A 19,082-nucleotide genomic window follows, 5' to 3' on the forward strand; every position below is an offset into this window, starting at 1 on the left:
AAAAATAAAATAAAATAAAAAACTAGCCACTCTTCTTGGCTTTTGTTAAGAGAACCAAAATACTACTAAAATTTCAAAAAATCCAAGAACTTCTCAGCTTGTTCAGAAAAAGACCACTAAGGTATGATAGAACAATGTCCTCTCTCTGAGCAGCTCAGCATGTTTACCATCATCCTCTGAACAATGTCCACAGTCATCATCTCAATTTTTTTTATCATTTAAATAAATCTCTACTTCAGCAGAAAGCATGAGCTGACAAATAATAAAAGAGTAAAATGCCTAGAATTTTTTAACTTAGAATTCATTAGTATATTGTATACATAGTATATACTAACAGTACTTTAAAGAATGAAATATAGCCATTATCTAAATCTTTACTGATTTTAGCTTAAAAATTTCAGGAAAAGAGCATAATGCAAAAAATGTGATTTTATTTTAAAATATTTCTAAGTATTTGCCATGTCATCCATAATTAGCATAAAACTTAGGATCTTTAAGAAAGATAAAGGGAGAAGTAGAAACTCATAGTGGTGCCCTTCATTCTGAGAAACCCCTCAGTCCTAAACTATGTAGGACAGATGGCCACTGTCTGTATATATAATACAGAAACAATACCAGGGGATCTATGGCTTGCTTCCATTGCCTTTAGCACAGCAACTCCCCCTTTTACCGATTTGACTTAAGTTTGCCTGGAAAATCCCATGGACAGAGGAACCTGGCAGGCAACAGTCCATGGGTCGCAAAAGAATCAAACATGACTTAGCGACTAAACAACAAACAACAAAAAAATCTGTTGAGCTTAAGAGAAAGTCCAAATAGCTTATCAACCACTGATAGGAGCAGAGTTCAAAATAAACTCGCAGGCAGATGGCACCTCTTTCCCCAGTACTGCTGATCAAGCTGTACTCTTGAAGATTGCAGAAGCGATCCTGCTCCCAGATTCTGGGATTCTGGGCTCCCAGAAGCCACAATTCTAAAGAAGGGTTATATAAAGCATCTTAAGACTGCTCTCCTTGGCGTTATCTTCAGCTCTTAGAGTAAGCAACTTTAGTGAGGAATATACTATGCAGCTGAAATCTTTTTGTCCTATAAACAGGACTCATTACACTTAAAATGAACTTTTTCATATTCCTACAATCATCTGCAAAACACACATGTTCACATTTCATTCCTGAGTTTTGCAGGAGAGATTTTAAAGGAGTATTTTTCTGGGACTAGAGTTTATCACTGTTAGAGAATATGATCCAATCTGCCAGGCAGTTAGTTGCATTTTTGATACGGCAATTCCACTACTAGGAATGTATACTAAGATGATCATTCAAAATGTTTAAAAAGATGTGTTCAAAGATATTTATCACATCATTTATAGTAAATGATATACTTAAAACATGGAATTAAATAAATGATAATATATTCACATAATAAAATACTATGTAGTCATTATAGTTTGGTTTTATTTTTTCAGGGACTGAAAAACATCCATTACATATTGGCTTTTAAAAGTAGGTTATATTGAATCACTTTGTTGTATGGCAGAAATTAACACAACACTGTAAATGAACTATACTTTAGTTAAAATAAATTTTTCTTAAAGTACTGATATAGAATTTGTATGCTATGACCCCACTTTTATAAAATTTTATGTGTAAGATATACACGTGAATACACTTAAAAGTGAAAGTCGCTCAGTCGTGTCTGACTCTTTGCAACCCCCATGGCCTATACAGTCCATGGAATTCTCCAGGCCAGGATACTGGAGTGGGTATCCTTTCCCTTCTCCAGGGCATCTTCCCAATTCAGGGATCAAACCTAGGTCTCCCGCATTGCAGCCAGATTCTTTACCAGCTGAGTCACAAGGGAAGCCCAAGAATACTGGAGTGTGCAGTCTATACTTTCTCCAGTGGATCTTACCAATGCAGGGATCAAACCAGGGTCTCCTGCACTGCAGGTGGATTATTTACCAACTGAGCTATTGGAGAAGCCCTGATAGCTGAGCACTTAAGAAAGAGGCCACCAAAATAATAACAGTGGTTATCTCTAGAAAATAAATTTTATTTACTATATTTTTCTTTATTGTTTAATTATGCCACATTGTTATATATTATTTTTATAATAAAAAAAGATGAAATGTATTAACATATTGGGCAAATGAAAATGCAATTTTTAAAGTAAGCTTTTCAATTTACATTAGCTACTTTTTGTACTAACAGAATCATCTAAGATTAAACATAGAAGAAAATACATTTTAAGAATTAACTTGAAACCCTAAAAAAAAAAACCAAAAATGTTAACATTTTGAACATGGCACCATGTATTACTCACTGTCTCTTGAACTTCAGCAACTTTTGAACATGGCAAGATCTAAAAAAAAAGACAAATTTTCTCAGGAGTGATTTAACTTTGTATACCTGAATCTGAATCTGGAGAGCACTCACAGTTTATAGAAGGAATTAAGTGCTTCATTAGTCATTTAAAAAGTGGCAAAAAAAAAAAGATCAATAGTATGTTTACACTGAAACTAAACCTTTAAAAAAAAATGTCCAAGACGTCAGGAAATTACAGAAAGAAAGTGAAGTCGCTCAGTCATGTACAGCTCTTTGCGACCCCATGGACTATAGCCCACCAGGCTCCTCCATCCATGGAATTTTCTAGGCAAGAGTACTGGAGTGGGTTGCCATTTCCTTCCCCAGGGGATCTTCCCAACCCGGGGATCGAACCCGGGTCTCCCGCATTGCAGGCTTTTACCGTCTGAGCCACCAGGGAATCCCCTGGTGGATTCCCAGGAAATTACAGTCAACCTACCAATCTGTCAAGTCTTCTCTGGCATGATTTGGGGCTTTTTCACAATTCTTAAACTCCTTGCATATATTTAATTATATCAGCCTTTCCACCACACAAGCCCTCTCTTCCTTTAGTTTCTAAAACACTCCACTGTTCTGGCTTCCTTTCTCCTAATTTCCCACCTCCATTCTGTCCTTCCACTCAATAAAACATGTGGGCTTCACCAATGCTCAGTCCTCAACTATCTGTTCTTTTCTATATGCTCTCTTACTGCAGGTTCCAGTCATATTCAAGGCTCATTTGTACCTTTACTCAGACAACTTCCAAGTTTCTTCTTCAGACCTAGCCTATTTCCAAAACCTTATCCTAAAACATTGCTTACCTGTATGTTCAGACATTATTGCAAATTAACTTCTGGTTCTAAAATTCTGTTAACAAACTTTAGTATCTCCAGATCCCTCTGTGCTCCTAGAAATTGCCAAAGACTCCAAAGAGTTGCTGTTTATATGGATTATACCTATTCATATTCGCTGAATTAGAAATTAAAGGTGAGAAATTCACTATCTTTGCTAGCTCATCACGGGCAAGTCACAGTGATAAGCCAAGTTGATAGTACACATACTTTTCCATAATCGTGTGGTGAAATGCCATTTTACCTCTGTAGTCTCCTCCCCAAAACCCAGTCTAATCATGAGAAAAGTATCAGACAAATCCCAGTTGAGTGACATTGCAAAATATCTGACTAGTACTCCTCAAAAATGTCAAGATTATCACAAACAAGTCTAAGAAATTTTAACTGCTAAGAGGACCTTATGGAGATGTGATGACTAAACGTAAAGTGCTACCTGATGGGATTCACACACAGAAAAAGAATATTAGGTAAAAACTAAGGAAATCTGAAACAAAGAGCAAAGTATGGAGCTCAGGTAATAATGTATCAGGATGGATTCATTAATTGTATCAAATGTCCCATTCTAGTATGTTAATAATAGAGGAAGGAAACTGAGTACAAGCTATATGGAATTCTTTATGTTCACAAGTTTTCTGTAAGCCTAAAACTCTTATAAGAAAATGAAGCTTATTTAAATTAAAAAACCACTGCTTAGGAAAAAAATTAAACTAAGAAAATTTGAAAACACAAGAATACACAAGCATACACTCCATTAGCCGGCAGAGCAATGACATTACACTTCATGCGGTCTTAGGTAAAAAGTGCACTAGACATTCACGAGAAAGAGAAACAAAGCAAACAACATCAAGCACCATGGCATTACTACACAAATAATCCAGACCTCACAGACCTCTGAAAAGATCTTGAGTTCCACAGTCCTGGGAACGCGCTGAGAAAATCTCCAAACATAATGGTAATACAAAAGATTTCTGACTTGGAATTTCTTCTACTTTTTCAAAGTTAACCCTTTCTCCAATTTAGCTCCCCAAACTTATTAGAGTCCCACCATATACCTGGAAAATGTTTACATTATTCAACTTATAAGAGAATCAAGGATAACGTTTAAAAGTCAAAAAAAAAAAAAAAAGGAAGACATACTAAGAATCTAAGCACTCAAACAATAGAAAATACTGAGTAATATTTTCCCACTTGGGCAGTTCAAACATTACAAATATTTAAGTGTATTTAAGTACTGCTATTAATTTATGCTCCTATTGAATTAACAGATCTAAGTGATGATCATCAATGGCCATAAAATTTTTTAAAATTACTGATACATAAATTTGTATGCTATGACCCCACTTATAAAATCTCATGCATAAGATATACTCATTAACACATTTAGGAAAGAGGCCTCCAAAATAATAACAGTGGTTACCTCTAGAAAATTAATTTTATTATATTTTTCTTTATTGCTTAAATATGCCACACTGGCATGTATTATTTTTATAGTCAAAAAAGATTAAATGTATTTACATATTGCTGCTAAGTCACTTCAGTTGTGTCCAACTCTGTGCGACTCCATAGACGGCAGCCCACCAGGCTCCCCCGTCCCTGGGATTCTCCAGGCAAGAACACTGGAGTGGGTTGCCATTTCCTTCTCCAATGCAGGAAAGTGAAAAGTGAAAGGGAAGTCGCTCAGTCATGTCCGACTCTTAGCGACCCCATGGACTGCAGCCTTCCAGGCTCCTCCGTCCATGGGATTTTCCAGGCAGGAGTACTGGAGTGGGGTGCCATTTACATATTAGGCAAATGAAAATGGATTATATGCCTCCTGATGGTAATACACAACACCATCGATGAATTAATCTTGTCAAAAAAAAACTGAACCTGAATCTGAGCAAGCCTCAGGTTAAAACTGTCTACTGACCTATTTGCAAGAAATATAAGTAACTGAGGAACACATTAAATAATGATCATGGCAGAGAATCCAGATTGTGGGAAACCTACAGGACAGCTACCTTATTTCTTCAGTAAATTGAAAATAAAAATTAAAACTGAAAAGGAAAAATCAAAAACAGATGCAGGAGAAACTGAAAAGATTTTAAAAAGACAAAGTGACTTATCAACCAAGCCCAATACAAAGACAATAAAACTAAATTTAAGCAATAATTAAATATTTCATATCGAAGAATTACTCTTTTTTTAGAGTAAGAATGGTATTTATGGTTAAAGTTTTAAAGAAAAGTCTTTATATTTTAGAGATTATACTGAAATACTTATGAATAAAATGACGCATATGGGATTTTCTCAAAAAAAAAATATCAGGTGGGAAGGTAGGACTATACATGAACAAGACTGACCTGAACTAACAATGCTGAAGATGAGTGACAGGTACATGAGGGTTCATGATACTAGTTTATCTTATTTTTTAAACACGTTTGAGGGCGCTCCCTACTGGCCCAGCGGTGAGGACTCCACCTGCCGGTGCAGGGCACATGGGCTCCGTCCCTGGTCCGAGAAGATCCCACACGCCATGGGGCAGCTAAGCCCACAGACCTCAGTTACTGAAGCCCAGGCGCCCTAGAGCCCATCCTCTGCAACAAGAGAAGCCACCGCAATGAGCAGCTCACACCGCAGCCAGAGAGCAGCCCCCATCTCCACACCTAGGGAAAGGCCTCATGTGGCAAGGGAGACCCAGCACAGCCAAATATGCACACATGCATTCAAAACTTCACATAATAGAGACTGCAAGGAAGGTCTCTATTATCATTCTTGCACGTGTAATTAAACTGTTATAGTTAGCAAATGGTTATTAGGAAGGTGAAGCTATTTTAATATAAAAGACAATGAGTATGTAGGTAATACATTGGTGACTAAAATGTCTAGTTATTTTATTATTTTACATAAGAAGATCTCTGCCACCTAAAAATTTACCTAATTTAGGAGCTTAATCTAACTGGCAATTCCTTAGGTGAGATGCCCCACCAGACTACCTGATTTTGGATTATTTGGCAATAGGGCCCACTTCACTAGGCTGGGATGCACCAGAGGTTAGTACTATGACGATGGTGGGTAGAATAATGGCCTCCCAAAAATATCCACATCCCAGGAATTCCCTGGCAATCCAGTGGTTAGGACTGTGTGCTCACACTGCCAAGGGCTCAATCCCTGGTCAGGAAACTAAAATCCTACAAGCTCAGCTTCCAAAAAAAAAAAGATATTAGAATCTGTGACTGTTTAGAAGCCTTAGGATCTGTGAATGTTACTTTACATGAGGCAAAGGACTCTGCAGATGTGATTAAGTTAAAAATCTTGAGATAGAGCAATTACTCTGGATTACCTGAGTGGACCCAAAGGAATTCCAAGGGTCCTGACAAGAAGGAGAGAAGAAGGTGAGTGTAGCAGGAGGTGTGACAACAAAGGCCAGAGGCTGAATGGGAGGAGGAAGCCACGAGTCAATGAAAGACTGCTACCTCCAGGTCTCAACAAAAAGAAACGGACAGTCCCCTCAGAGCCTCCAGAATGAACACAACATCTTGCTTTTGGACTTCTAATATCCAGAGCTCTAAGATAATCAGTTACTGCTACTTTAAGACTACATTTGTGGTAAGCTGGAGCAGCAAGGGAACCAGCACAATGACTTGAGGTGCCTTCTGAGAAGCGGAGCTTCCTATAACTACGGGACTTCATGCCGAGGCTGGATGACCTCAGTCAGCGGGTACTGTGGACAGAATCGTTACGTTAGACAGACTATTGGACTAAACGATCTCTAACAGTCTCCCACAAAGACTAAGGGGGAGAAGTAGCCACAGGACTCAGAGGTTTGCAAAAGGCTCTGCTGATAGCACAATCTTTGTTAAAGTTGAAAAGAAAAGGCCTCTACGAGGCAATCCTGAAGTATATAAGCATTAGGAAACACTTAGCAGGCAGGTCTCAAAGGGTATTCAAATATTAGATGAGCATATGTACCAAATTTGGTGACCCATTTATTATAGATAAGAAACTTCACAGCCTTTCTCCCTCATTTCCACTTAGGGCTGAGAAGGGGGATCTAATAACAACCAAGTGCCATTGTACAAGAATACTTTATGAGGATTAATTGACATGAGGATAATTTATCATTAGACTTGAATGCATAAATGTCTTAAAGGTCAGTTATTGAGAAACTGTGCACCAAAAATACTGTCCTTATAAATCCAGGAGATCTTTCCAATCCAGGGACCAAACCCAGGTCTCCCTCATTGCAGATTGTTTACCATCTGAGATACCAGGGAAGCCCCCAAACGAAAACATACAATATACTAAATCAATAATGGCAATGAAGAAACTAAATTAATGGTACGGCTGACCCTTGAACACAAGGGTGTGAACTACACAGCTCCACTTGCAGGCAGTTCAACACTAAATACTGCAGTGCTACAGATCAGTGGTCTGTTGAATCGCAGATACCAAAGAACCATGGCTCCGTATCAAGTGTCAGACGCTCCACCCCAACCCATCTCCAAACATTCAAGAGTCAACTACATTTAAACAAGAGAAAAAAATAATAACCTTTAAAGCCTATGACCTGATCAAAAATAATACTTAATGTTACCAAAAATAGGCAATTTCATTAATTTACATGCCATATACACAAGCTGTATGTTGTCGTCAAATGTTACATATATATAGTAGCCATACTTCTTAGCATATGATTTAAAGTGCTCAGTAAATGCTAATAAAATATCAATTTTACTTTATGAGCACTAAATCATAGTAATCAGTAAAAATTCATCTAGTAAATATAAAACTCCAAGTTTCAGGAAGCTGGGTCATCTGTAGGCCCCTCAAGAAGATACTTACTCATTTACTACATTCTAAGAATTACTGAGCTAAATCATCTTCACCATTCTTTCCACTTCAGAAAACATGTGACTCAAAGTGTCCAATTTAAAGTAGAATCTTAAGAGTTTCTCAACTGAGAATTCCTAATAATACTACAAAGATTTCTACATGTTTTTAAATTTTTATTCTCTTCTAAAAAGTCATTTATATAATCAATTTTTAATACAACAAAAGATCTTGACCTTTAATAGACTTTATAACTTATTTTCCTCTGATAATAGCATAGTATACAAGATAGTCAAAAGACAGGACTTTACTTAATGTAAGGAATTTTTTTAATCTACTTCACTTATTTGGTTTACCTCAATCTATTAATAAATATTTGACCCCTGCATTTAAAGGATTTCTCAGTGGTTAATTTCCAAAGTGTTATGAGTTCTGCCCTTTTACAAAATATTTTAATACATATATTAAATGTAAACGTGTTCAGAAGTATATTTAGTATAAAGATTGAATTCATATTTTTTAGTATTTACTACCTAAGACATAAAACACTACCACAAAAACAGAACTATAAACAATAAATAAGCAAATGAATTTTTTTTAAATAGGAAGCATAATCTCATGTAGGAGAAGAAAACCAAATAAGTGGACACTAAAGTCAACTGAGTCCCAGCTTTCACCACCTTCACTAAGACTACAAGTAGTCTCAATCAGTACCTGTATCTCTCTCTCTTCTAAATCATCTCATATCCTGCGGCTCCAGATTCATCCTGTCCACTTTCATAAAACTATTCAGTGACATACCACTGTCTACAGAATCAAGTTCAAAATCCCTGGTCTGGCACTCAAGACTTCCATAAGTTTGGTCTCTATCTGCCACATTGATCATTATTCTTATAAACAACATTCAGTTCATTTCAGTCGCTCAGTCGTGTCTGACTCTTTGTGACCCCATGGACTGCAGCATATCAGGTCTCTCTGTCCATTACCAACTGCTGGAGTTTACTCAAACCCACGTCCATTGAGTCGGTGATGCCATCCAAACATCTCATCCTCTGTCGTCCCCATCTCCTCCTGCCCTCAATCTTTCTCAGCATCAGGGTCTTTTCAAATGAGTCAGCTCTTCACATCAGGTGAACAAAATATTGGAGTTTCAGCTTCAACATCATTCCTTCCGATGAACATCCAGGACTGATCTCCTTTAGGATGGACTGGTTGATCTCCTTGCAGTCCAAGGGACTCTCAAGAGTCTTCTCCAATCCACAGTTCAAAAGCATTAATTCTTCTTTATAGAAAAAAGCATCAATCTTTCTTTATAGTCCAACTCTCACATCCATACATGACTAGTGGAAAAACCATAGCCTTGACTAGACGGACCTTTCTTGACAAAGTAATGTCTCTGCTTTTAATATGCTGTCTAGGTTGGTCATAACTTTCCTTCCAAGGAATAAACAATATTACCTTCCAATTTCTCTATGCGTTTCCCCTGAATAAACCCTGTGCAATTAATTTCGCTTTTAGCCTTGCCTCTTGCCATCCTCCCTTCCTAGAATGCTCTCCTTGCTCATTTTCAATCCCATGACCCCTATACCCTATTCACAGTTTGTATTCTCTTAAGAAACCTTTTCTAACTACCCCAGTGTATAGCAACCACCCAATTTTCACAACTTGTGTAACTATGCCTTATGTCCCTCATTTGACACTGAGTAAATGCTTATTACTGCCTTATCTATCCATCCCTCTATCTAGTCTTCTCAAAATAAACATAATTCAGACAGACTACATTTTATCTCTCTTAACATCCCCTTCACTGGCCACAGCACTTTGCACAAAGACTGCACTCAAAAGAAGCTAACTAATACTATTTTAAAAATTAGTACACACAATAAGGTTTTATACAACACTGCCACCACATACTGATATGTTGCTTTATATTTTCAAAGAACTTTCTGGTTTCACTAGATCATATTGTCCCTGTCAAGTAGGCAGGATGAGCATTCTTGTTTATGTATTTTTCATTGAAGTAGAATATTTGCCTCAATATTTTAAACAGTAAAAATGAGATTTAGAGAAAGTGCAAATCCCAAATTACTCAACAGCACAGGACTTTTAAAAATGTGTTTTGTTGCGTCTTCTGCCTCTAAATATTTATCTTTTTGGAGAAAAGGCTGAATATTAATAGTTATATTAACAATAACCATAGTAGCTTTTATTTACGGGGTATTTATAATGTGCACAGATGTGGAAAAAGGCATTTTATAGATACATTATCTCAATTAAAATCCAAGTAAATATTAAGTAGATAGTACTACTAATCTTTATTTCAAACCTGAGGAGAATTGGAAACCCTGAGAATGTAGCTAAGTGACAGAGCTCAGATTTTAACACACAACCAAGTATCTACAAAGCCCATGTTCTTATCCACCTCTCTTAAATCTAAACTAACTAGCTTAGGCCATGCAGTTCAAAGGTGATATTTCATTAATAGATAACTCAAAGTGGACCTCAAGATTAGTTTCGAATAGAGAAAATTTCAGCAGTTCATACTGAAATCAGTGGTATTACTGTTTCTAAAATAAGCTACAATATTTCACCGAAGAAACAATGAAGAATAAGAAGAAAATTGATCTCATTGCGTTTTAAGTAACTTGCTCTAACCTCTCAATATCAATAGAAATAAGAATAAAAAATGAATAAAACTTTAACAGTACAGTGCAGACATTCTGGTATAGAATTTAATACTATCTACTTAGATACTAAGTTTAAAAAGATAACAATAAATTTTAAGCAATTCTATCCAGAAATACAGGTATGATGTAATCAACATGTTAGTGGCAAAGGAAAATGTTTAGAGATAGATCTCAGTTGCATCATTTAAGATGTAGCTTTTAGAGAACATAATCAACCTCCCTGAGCCTATTTCCTTGTCTTTAAAAGTGAGGATAAGCAAATATCTACCTTTAATGACTGTTGTGAAGACAGTCAGAAAAAGTGTATACTCAGAAAACAGCAATTGCTATTACTGATATTTATATATCATAACCAAAAGATTTAAAATATTTTAGCCAAAAATAAACCTTCAGGAAGTCCATTAGCTTTAAATAAGAAAATATTTATGATAAAGTAAATAGTATGTTCCAAGAAAGGCTTTCATCTTTTTTTTTTGAAGACAGTAAAAACAAAATAACCTACCATCAGTTTTCCATTTAAAATCGTTACGATAACCTTCTTCATAAACCAAGTTCTGTCCATGTCCATTTTATTCTCTATTAAGAAGCTATCATTTTAAAGTTTAACTTTTTTTGACCATTAAAGAAACAAGTTTGGACCAGAAATTCAGGAAAGGGTGGGACCAAGTTAACGCAAGTAAGCGAAACTGCATTTTGCTGTCAATCATTACTGATCCTACATTGGAGCCTGAACAAAGAACATGCACTAAATTAAAATTCACAAACATCTCAATATAGTAGTGACTTTCAACTTCACAGCAGTATGAAAGAAAAGCTGGCCTCTGCATCATTCCAATATTGTAACTCTGTCAAAGAATCTACCACCTAACAAGCCACAGAGCTATCAGCTGGCTACATTTTACCCACTGGCACCTTGACTTTAGGTAGTACAAACATTTCTAATAAAGAGTCTATAAATCAGTATTTAATGGCATCTTTAAAACTGCAACAGAAAAAATGAAAATGAAATGATCCTTGAGCAAAATGTCTCTATGCGTGACAAAGCATCATTTAATTTACCCCACTGGTTAATTTTTATTTTTATTTTTTTACTTATTGGAGAAGGTACACTTATAACCACCACCCATACATAAGTGTTTTAATTTCAGAATACAATTCAATCACAGGCAGCAATACTTATTAAATCTTCACACTTCTATAGAAAGAGTATGTATGGCAACATATATTAAGAATTAAATCTTAATTCTTTCATTCTGTCCCCAGCTGCACAATTTAAGATTTCCGGGCATTTAATTTTTTCAATTGTGAATAACCTCTTGATTTCAATAAGACAAAATTTCTTGAGGAAAACATGAACACCAACTATTCTATCAATATATCTTACTATATGGCCAGGAAAACAAGGAAAAAGAGGTAGGAGATAGGGTGGAAGTGGCAGGACACTGGGTTATGCTTCAACAAGCTTTAAACTACCTATAATTTTTATATCAACTTTTTTGGAAGTTCGTTTTAAATACATTTAAAAAATAAAACGATGGCTTAAATCAAACACTTTCCAAGATAGATGGTAGTACCTTATTATGCTGTATTTGAATCACTCACCAAAATTCGGTCAGGTTCTCCATCTGCCAAACTTGCCTCCATAGTGAAAGAAGATAGGCTTACACTTCTCTTCCCATTAATGTTTAGCCATCCTGTAAACTTGGAAATCCTAGAAGAAGAAAACCATACACGTTAGTTCTGGTATAAAACTGTGATAAGTGGAAAATAAAACATCAAGTATATAAGGATGCAGATATCATTTTAGGCTGAGCTTATCAGGAAACATCAATAATGGAGAAACAGATTTTGACGTGGGCCTTGAAGAGTGGTAAAAGTTCAGAAAAAAATGAACGACACTATTCCAAGTGAAGAGGAAAAGCAAGAGCCAGGTTAAATATATGAGACTGTTCAAAATTTGAAAAGACGCCTAAACCTACTTATAATTGAGGAAATAAAATTAGATTCTTTCTCATTATTACATTGGCAAATACTAAAAAGTATGCTACCATCTGATGTTGGCACAAATGTAGGAAAACAGATGTTCTCAAACACTTTTGTGAATAGAATATAAATGGAAACAATTTAGGAGAGGACAATTTAATGAGAGAACATAATATAGAAAAAAACTTTGTGCTTCTGAATGTTTCATTTTTATAATGAACATCTATTATTTTTATACTTATTTTTATTTTTAATAGTGTTAGAATTATGCCTTCACAAGTCTTTTCCTTTGAGCTTTTTAACTAACAAAGCCTCCAAGATGAACTCCTATAGTAATTATATATATCCAGAAGTCTCTAATAATAATTCTTTCTTAAAGCAATTAACAAAATTAAAACTGAGAAATATGTAGATTTCTAGTCATTTCTTAAGAGTTCCAAATCATTTTCTTGTTTTTGCAAGTATAAAAAGCTGCAGCGAAATATAAATACAGGACGACCATCCTGTGGATACGAGTCAGCATCTTTCTCCAGCCAACGCTGTCATTGTCCAATGGGTTCACGAAGTTGCCATGGTGGAAGGGATGAAGGTTATACACGGGCTCAGCAGTATGACCCTCCACTTACCAAGACAAATTTGGCTACTGCCACTGCTGAGTGCCAAATCTGCCTGCAACAGAGACCTACACTGGGTCCCCAATATGGCACTGTTCCCTGGGGTGATCAGCCAGCTACCTGTGACAAGTTGGTTACACTGGACTTCTGTCTCCCCTGGTGGCTCAGATGGTAAACAATCTGGCTGCAGTGGGGGAGACCCAGGTTCGATCCCTGGGTCAGGAAGATCCCCTGGAGAAGGGAATGGCAACACACTCCAGTATTCTTGCCTGGAGAATTCTACGGACAGAGGAGCTGGAGCCTGGAGGGCTACAGTCCATGGGGTCACAAAGAGTCAGACAAGACTTGGCAATTAACACACTATCATGGGAGGGGCAGTGCTTTATTCTAGATGAAACAGATACTTACTCTGTATATAGATTTGCCTTTCCTGCACAAAATGCTTCTGCCAAAACTACTATCCACAGACTTACAGAATGCCTTATCTACTTCCTTCTATTCTACAAAGCGCTGCTGATCAAGGAACTCATTTCACAGCGAAAAAAAAAAAAAAAAGTGTGGCAATGGCCTAGGGAATTCACTGGTCTTACTATAATCTCTATCATCCTAAAACAACTGGTTTGATAGAACAGTAGCATGACCTTTTGAAGACTCAGCCAGAACACCAGCCAGGTGGCAATACCTTGCACGCCTGGGCAAAGACCCCCCAAAAGTTCCATGTGCTATGAACGTCCAATATATGGTGCTGCTTCTTGCATACCCAAGATTCACAGGTCCAAGAATCAAAGGAGGAAACAAGTGACATCACTTAACGGCCCACAAGCAAAAATTTTGATTTATTATCACAATGTTGTGTTAGTTTCTGGTGTACAGCAAAGTGATTCAGATATAAATACACACACACACACACACACACACACACACACACATTCTTTTCTGTTATGGCTTATTAGAGGACGCTGACTATAGTCCTTCTGCTATCCAGCAGGACCTTGCTGTTTATCTATTTTATATAAAGTAGTTTGTATCTGCTAAGCTCAGACTCCTCATTTATCTGTCCCCCACTCCCTCTCCCCCTTTAGTAACCTAAGTTTGTTTTCTGTATCTGTTTCTGTTTCGTAAGTTCATGCCCTATTTTAGATTTCACATATAGGTGGCATCATATTCCTTTCTCTTTCTGACTTACTTCACTTAGCATGATAATCTTTAGGCCCATCCATGATGCTGCAAATGGCATTATTTCATTCTTTTTTACAGCTAAGCAGTGTTCTATCGTGTATATATACCACATCTTCTTTACCCATTCATCAGCAGATGGACATTTAGGTTGCTTCCATGTCTTGGCTACTGTAAAATGTAATTAGAGTTTTCTCCAGACATATATCCAGGAGTAGGATCCCTGGATCACATGGTAATTCTATTTTCAGTTTTCTGAGGAACCTCCATACTGTTTTCCATAGTGGCTACAGCAACTTACATTCTCACCAACAGTGTAGGTGGGTTCCCTTTTCTCCACATCCTCTCCAGCGTTTCTTATTTGTAGACTTTTTAAAAATAATGGTCAATCTGACCAGCATGAGATGGTACCTCATTGTAGTTTCGATTTGCATTTCTCATACTTAGTGATGATGAGCATTTTTTCAGTGCCTATTGGCCATCTGTATGCCTTCTTTGGAGAAATGTCTATTTAGGTCTTCTTCTCATTTTTGTTCGGGTCGGTTTTTTGTTACTGAGTTGTTATCAGCTGTTTGTATACTTTAGAAACTAGGCCCTTTTTGGTCGAATTGTTCACAAGTATTTTCCCTAGTCCCTATGTTGTCTTTTTACTTTATTTATGGTTTCCTTTGCTGTGCAAGAGCTTACAAGTTTGATTAGGTTCCAGTTGTTTATTTTTGCTTTTATTTCTATAGTCTTGGGAGACTGACCTAAGAAAACATTGGTAACATTTATGTCAGAAGATGTTTTGCCTATATTCTCTTCTAGGAGTTTAATGGTGTCATGTCTTACATTGAAGTCTTCAAGCCATTTTGAGTTTACTTTAGTGTATGGTGTGAGGATGTGCTCTAACTTCACTGATTTACATGCGGCTGTCACGCTTTCCCAGCACCACTCACTAGTAAAATGCTTCTGTCTCCTCTTCCCATGACCTTTGCTCTGCTGGTCTGGAGGTCTCAGTCCCAAAGGAAGGAATGCTTCCACTGAACTGGAAGTTAAGCCAGCCACCTGGCCACTTTAAGCTTCCCGTGCTTCTGAATCAGTGGGCAAAGAAGGAACTTACTCTGCTGGCCTGGGTAACTGACTAATTATCAAGGGGAAATGGACTACAATGCCACAATGGTGCTAAGAAGAGCATGTCTGGTTACTGGAAATCCCTAAGGGCATCTCTTAGTACTGCCATGTCTTCTGATTAAATTCAACAGAAAACTTCAATAGCCCAACCTAGGCAGGACTACAACTGACTCAAACCCTTCAGAAACAAAAGTCTGGGTCACTCTACCGTAAAGAACTATGGCTATCTGAGGTGCATGCTGAGGGCAAAGGAATACAAAAAGGGTAGTGGAAGAAGGAATCGATAAATCTCAGATCCCACTACATTACCAGTTACAGAAGTGAGAATTATAATTGTTTTGAGTATTTTTTCCTTATTTTATTATGAAGGTTGTATATGGTATGTTATATATGCTGTGTATACTTATCAAATCACTGGTTTCTTCTCTCTTCTTATCATATAACATAAGATACACTGACTTTACATCATAGTAGTTAATTACTCTTAACTTTATATCAATATTTAACTTATAGGATATCAAGGAGAGTGAACGTCACCCAGGGACTTTGCAACCTGCCCTGCAATTTCAGGCTTGCCAGCCCCCACAAGCACGTGAGCCAATTCCTTAAAATAAATCCATCTCTTTCTTCCCCTCTTTCTTTCTGTATATACGTTTATCTAATTCGTTCTGTTTCTCCGGAGAACACTGACTGATAAAATAAGTGTGCGTGTATTCATATCTTATCCATATAGACATAGATATATTTATCTCATTGTTCATTCTCACCACCTTCCGTGTGCTCCTCTGTATCTCCTCTTCCACAAAAGCTAAAAGGATGAGAACGCCATTTTACAAGTCTTCAATCCCAGAACTCTCTCTGTGTTCACATTCTGCAAATGCAATGCATTTACACAGCATTTGGAAGGCAGAAGAGAGACAGAAACAAAGCCATGCTTCTGAATGCAGGAGACACCTGGACTGTGACAGATATGAGGTTTTACAGTAATCACCGAATGCTCCCCTGCCAGCTCCCTATGCTGGCACTACCCGCAAGCCATAGCAGCAGCAGCAGTGAAAGCTGAGAACAGTCTTTCAAGCTCCACACCTACAGCTTTCCCAATAAGTTTTAAGAATCTAAATCCCCTTACTAGTTTTCCTTTTGCTTTAAGTATCTATAGTGATTTGTTCTCCTCAATGAACCTGGCCTGACAAGAGTTTTTTAAAACTAATAATGAAAATGTATTGTTTATTAGATAGTAATCAGTGTGGAGAAGAAAAATTAGGAAGGGAGCAATTATATGACATGTACAGTAATAGGGAGAATTTTAGATAAGAACGAATCTGAGTCAAGATCTCAGTAACTGAGGGGGTGAGCTGCTCAAGTATCTAGAAGACCCTTCCAGGCAGAAGAGGAGACAGCAAACACAAAGACCCTAAGGCAGGAGCATGAGGCATGCTTAAAGAGCAGCAAAGAGAGCCTTTCTTGGTGCTTCCAACGTAGTGGATGTGAGTTTGACACCTGGTTGGGGAATAAGATCCCACATGCTGAGCAGCATGGCCAGAAGATTAAAAAAAACAGAAAAAGGTTTTTGAATTGGTTAACAAAGCAAAATTCACATTATGTAGTTTATAGGCACACACCCAAAACAATACAAATGGTACTTTATAATGCAAAAGGTGAGAGTACAGAATAAAGATAAAATATTAAAAAAATAAGATAAAGAACATCAAGAAGACTAATATGGCGAGTGGAATAAGGAAAAGAGCAATGGGTAATAAGAACAGAAAGATATCTATGTTCCAAATCGCCAACAGCCTCATAAGACAGAAGGACTCTGGCTTACTTACCCCCTGAATGAGATGGGAAGTTATCTGTTGAAAAGAGAGCAGAGAAGTAACAGAATCTGACTTATGCAGGATTACTCTGGCTACTGGCTGAGAAAACATTAGCAACGGGAAGACCACTGCTATATAATGCAGGCGTGTGCCAGAACAGCAGCAAGCAATGTGGCAAATAGTGTTAAATTATTTAAGTATTTTGAATATGGAATCAAAAGGATCTGTTAATGAACAGATATAGGATGTGAATTTAATGAGAGAGACAGACAGAAGTATGTGTGGGGGAGTAAGACCTAGATGGTCTGTGTCCTGAGCAACAAGAAGAATGAAACTACCACTAACATATGTTGAGTACATTATAGGAAGACTTGACGAAGAAAGGGCTGAATATCACAGCTCCTTTTGGATATATTTACTGTGAGACACTAGTTAGACATCTGAATAGAGATATCAATTGGATATAGTTAGACTTATGACTGTGAGGTTAAGAAGTCAGGGTAGAAATGTAAACTGAGAATCAGCATACAGATGGAATTTAAAACTATGAGACTAGTGAGATCTCCTTGGGAATCAGTGTAGGCAGAAAAGAGGATAGAGTACAGAGCTCTGGGGTATTCAATATTAAAGAATCAATATTTAGAGAATGAATAAATCCCAATTTTTGCTTTTCAATTTTCAGATCTACTCAATATAATTATTTTATGTAAAAACAAAATCACTCTATATAAAAAGCTAAAACAATTTTGAGAAAGAAGACCAAAGCTGAAGGTATCATGCTCCCTGACTTCAGACTATACTAAAAAGCTACAGTAATCAAAACAGTATGGTATTGCCACCAAAACAAACACATAAATCAACAGAACAGAATAGAGAGCCCATAAATAAACCCAGTCAACTGCAGTCAATTAACACAACAAAGGAGGCAAGAATATACAATAGGGAGAAGACAATCTATTCAATAAATGGTGCTGGGAAAACTAGACAGCTACATGTAAAAGAATAAAATCAGAATATTTCCTTACACCATATACAAAAAAAAAAACCAAAACTCAAAGTGGATTAAAGATCCTGATGTTAGACCAAAACCCATAAAACTCCAAGAAGAAAACATAGGCAGAACACTCTTTGACATAAATCATAGCAGTATTTTTTGGATGTGTCTCTCAAGGCAAAGGAAATAGAAGCAAAAATAAATAAATGGGACCTAATTAAATTAAAAAGCTTATGCACAGAAAAGGAAACCACTGACAAAAGGAAAAGACAGCCTACAGAATGGGAGAGATTCTTTGTAAATGATATGATCAATAAAGGGTTAAAAAGCTCATACAACTCAATACCACAAAAAATAATACCATCCAATTAAAAACTGAGCAGAAGACCTGAATAGACATTTTTCCAAAAAAGACATACAGATGGCCAACTGGCACATGAAAACATGCTGAACACTGCAAATCATCAGAGGAATGGCTGCAAATCAAAACCACAACAAAATATCATCTCAGAATCTGTCAGAATGGCTATTACCAAAAACCCCCACAAATTACAAATGCAGATGAGGATGTGGAGAAAAGGGAACTCTTTTATTCCCACGGCTCGTGAGAATGTAAACTGGTGTAGTCACTACGAAAAATAGTATGGAGGTTCCTCAAAAAACTAAAAATGGAACAACTATATGATTCAGCAA

At 36.8% G+C, this 19,082-nt stretch overlaps 1 protein-coding gene across 23 annotated transcripts in view; it reads right to left on the bottom strand.

Annotated features, from left to right (window-relative positions):
* Window positions 1-19,082, bottom strand: part of OSBPL8 (oxysterol binding protein like 8) — a 166,854-nt gene that overhangs the window by 88,879 nt on the left and 58,893 nt on the right. For 11 of the 23 annotated variants that reach the window (XM_086398794.1, XM_086398787.1, XM_086398785.1 and 8 more), the window contains exon 2: window positions 12,295-12,403. Coding sequence is in view for 14 of the 23 variants with exons in the window: in XM_086398774.1 (XP_086254900.1) it covers window positions 12,295-12,403 (109 nt within the window). In the remaining 9 variants the exon portion in view is untranslated. Of the gene's footprint in view, window positions 1-2,322; window positions 2,362-12,266; window positions 12,404-19,082 lie in introns of all 23 variants that reach the window. The other 12 variants (XM_086398792.1, XM_086398778.1, XM_086398775.1 and 9 more) reach the window with 2 other exon arrangements.

This window comes from Bos grunniens, chromosome 5, assembly GCF_055505025.1.
Source record: "Bos grunniens cultivar Pamir isolate PY7600 chromosome 5, Bosgru_T2T1.0, whole genome shotgun sequence".
Lineage (NCBI taxonomy): Eukaryota > Metazoa > Chordata > Mammalia > Artiodactyla > Bovidae > Bos > Bos grunniens.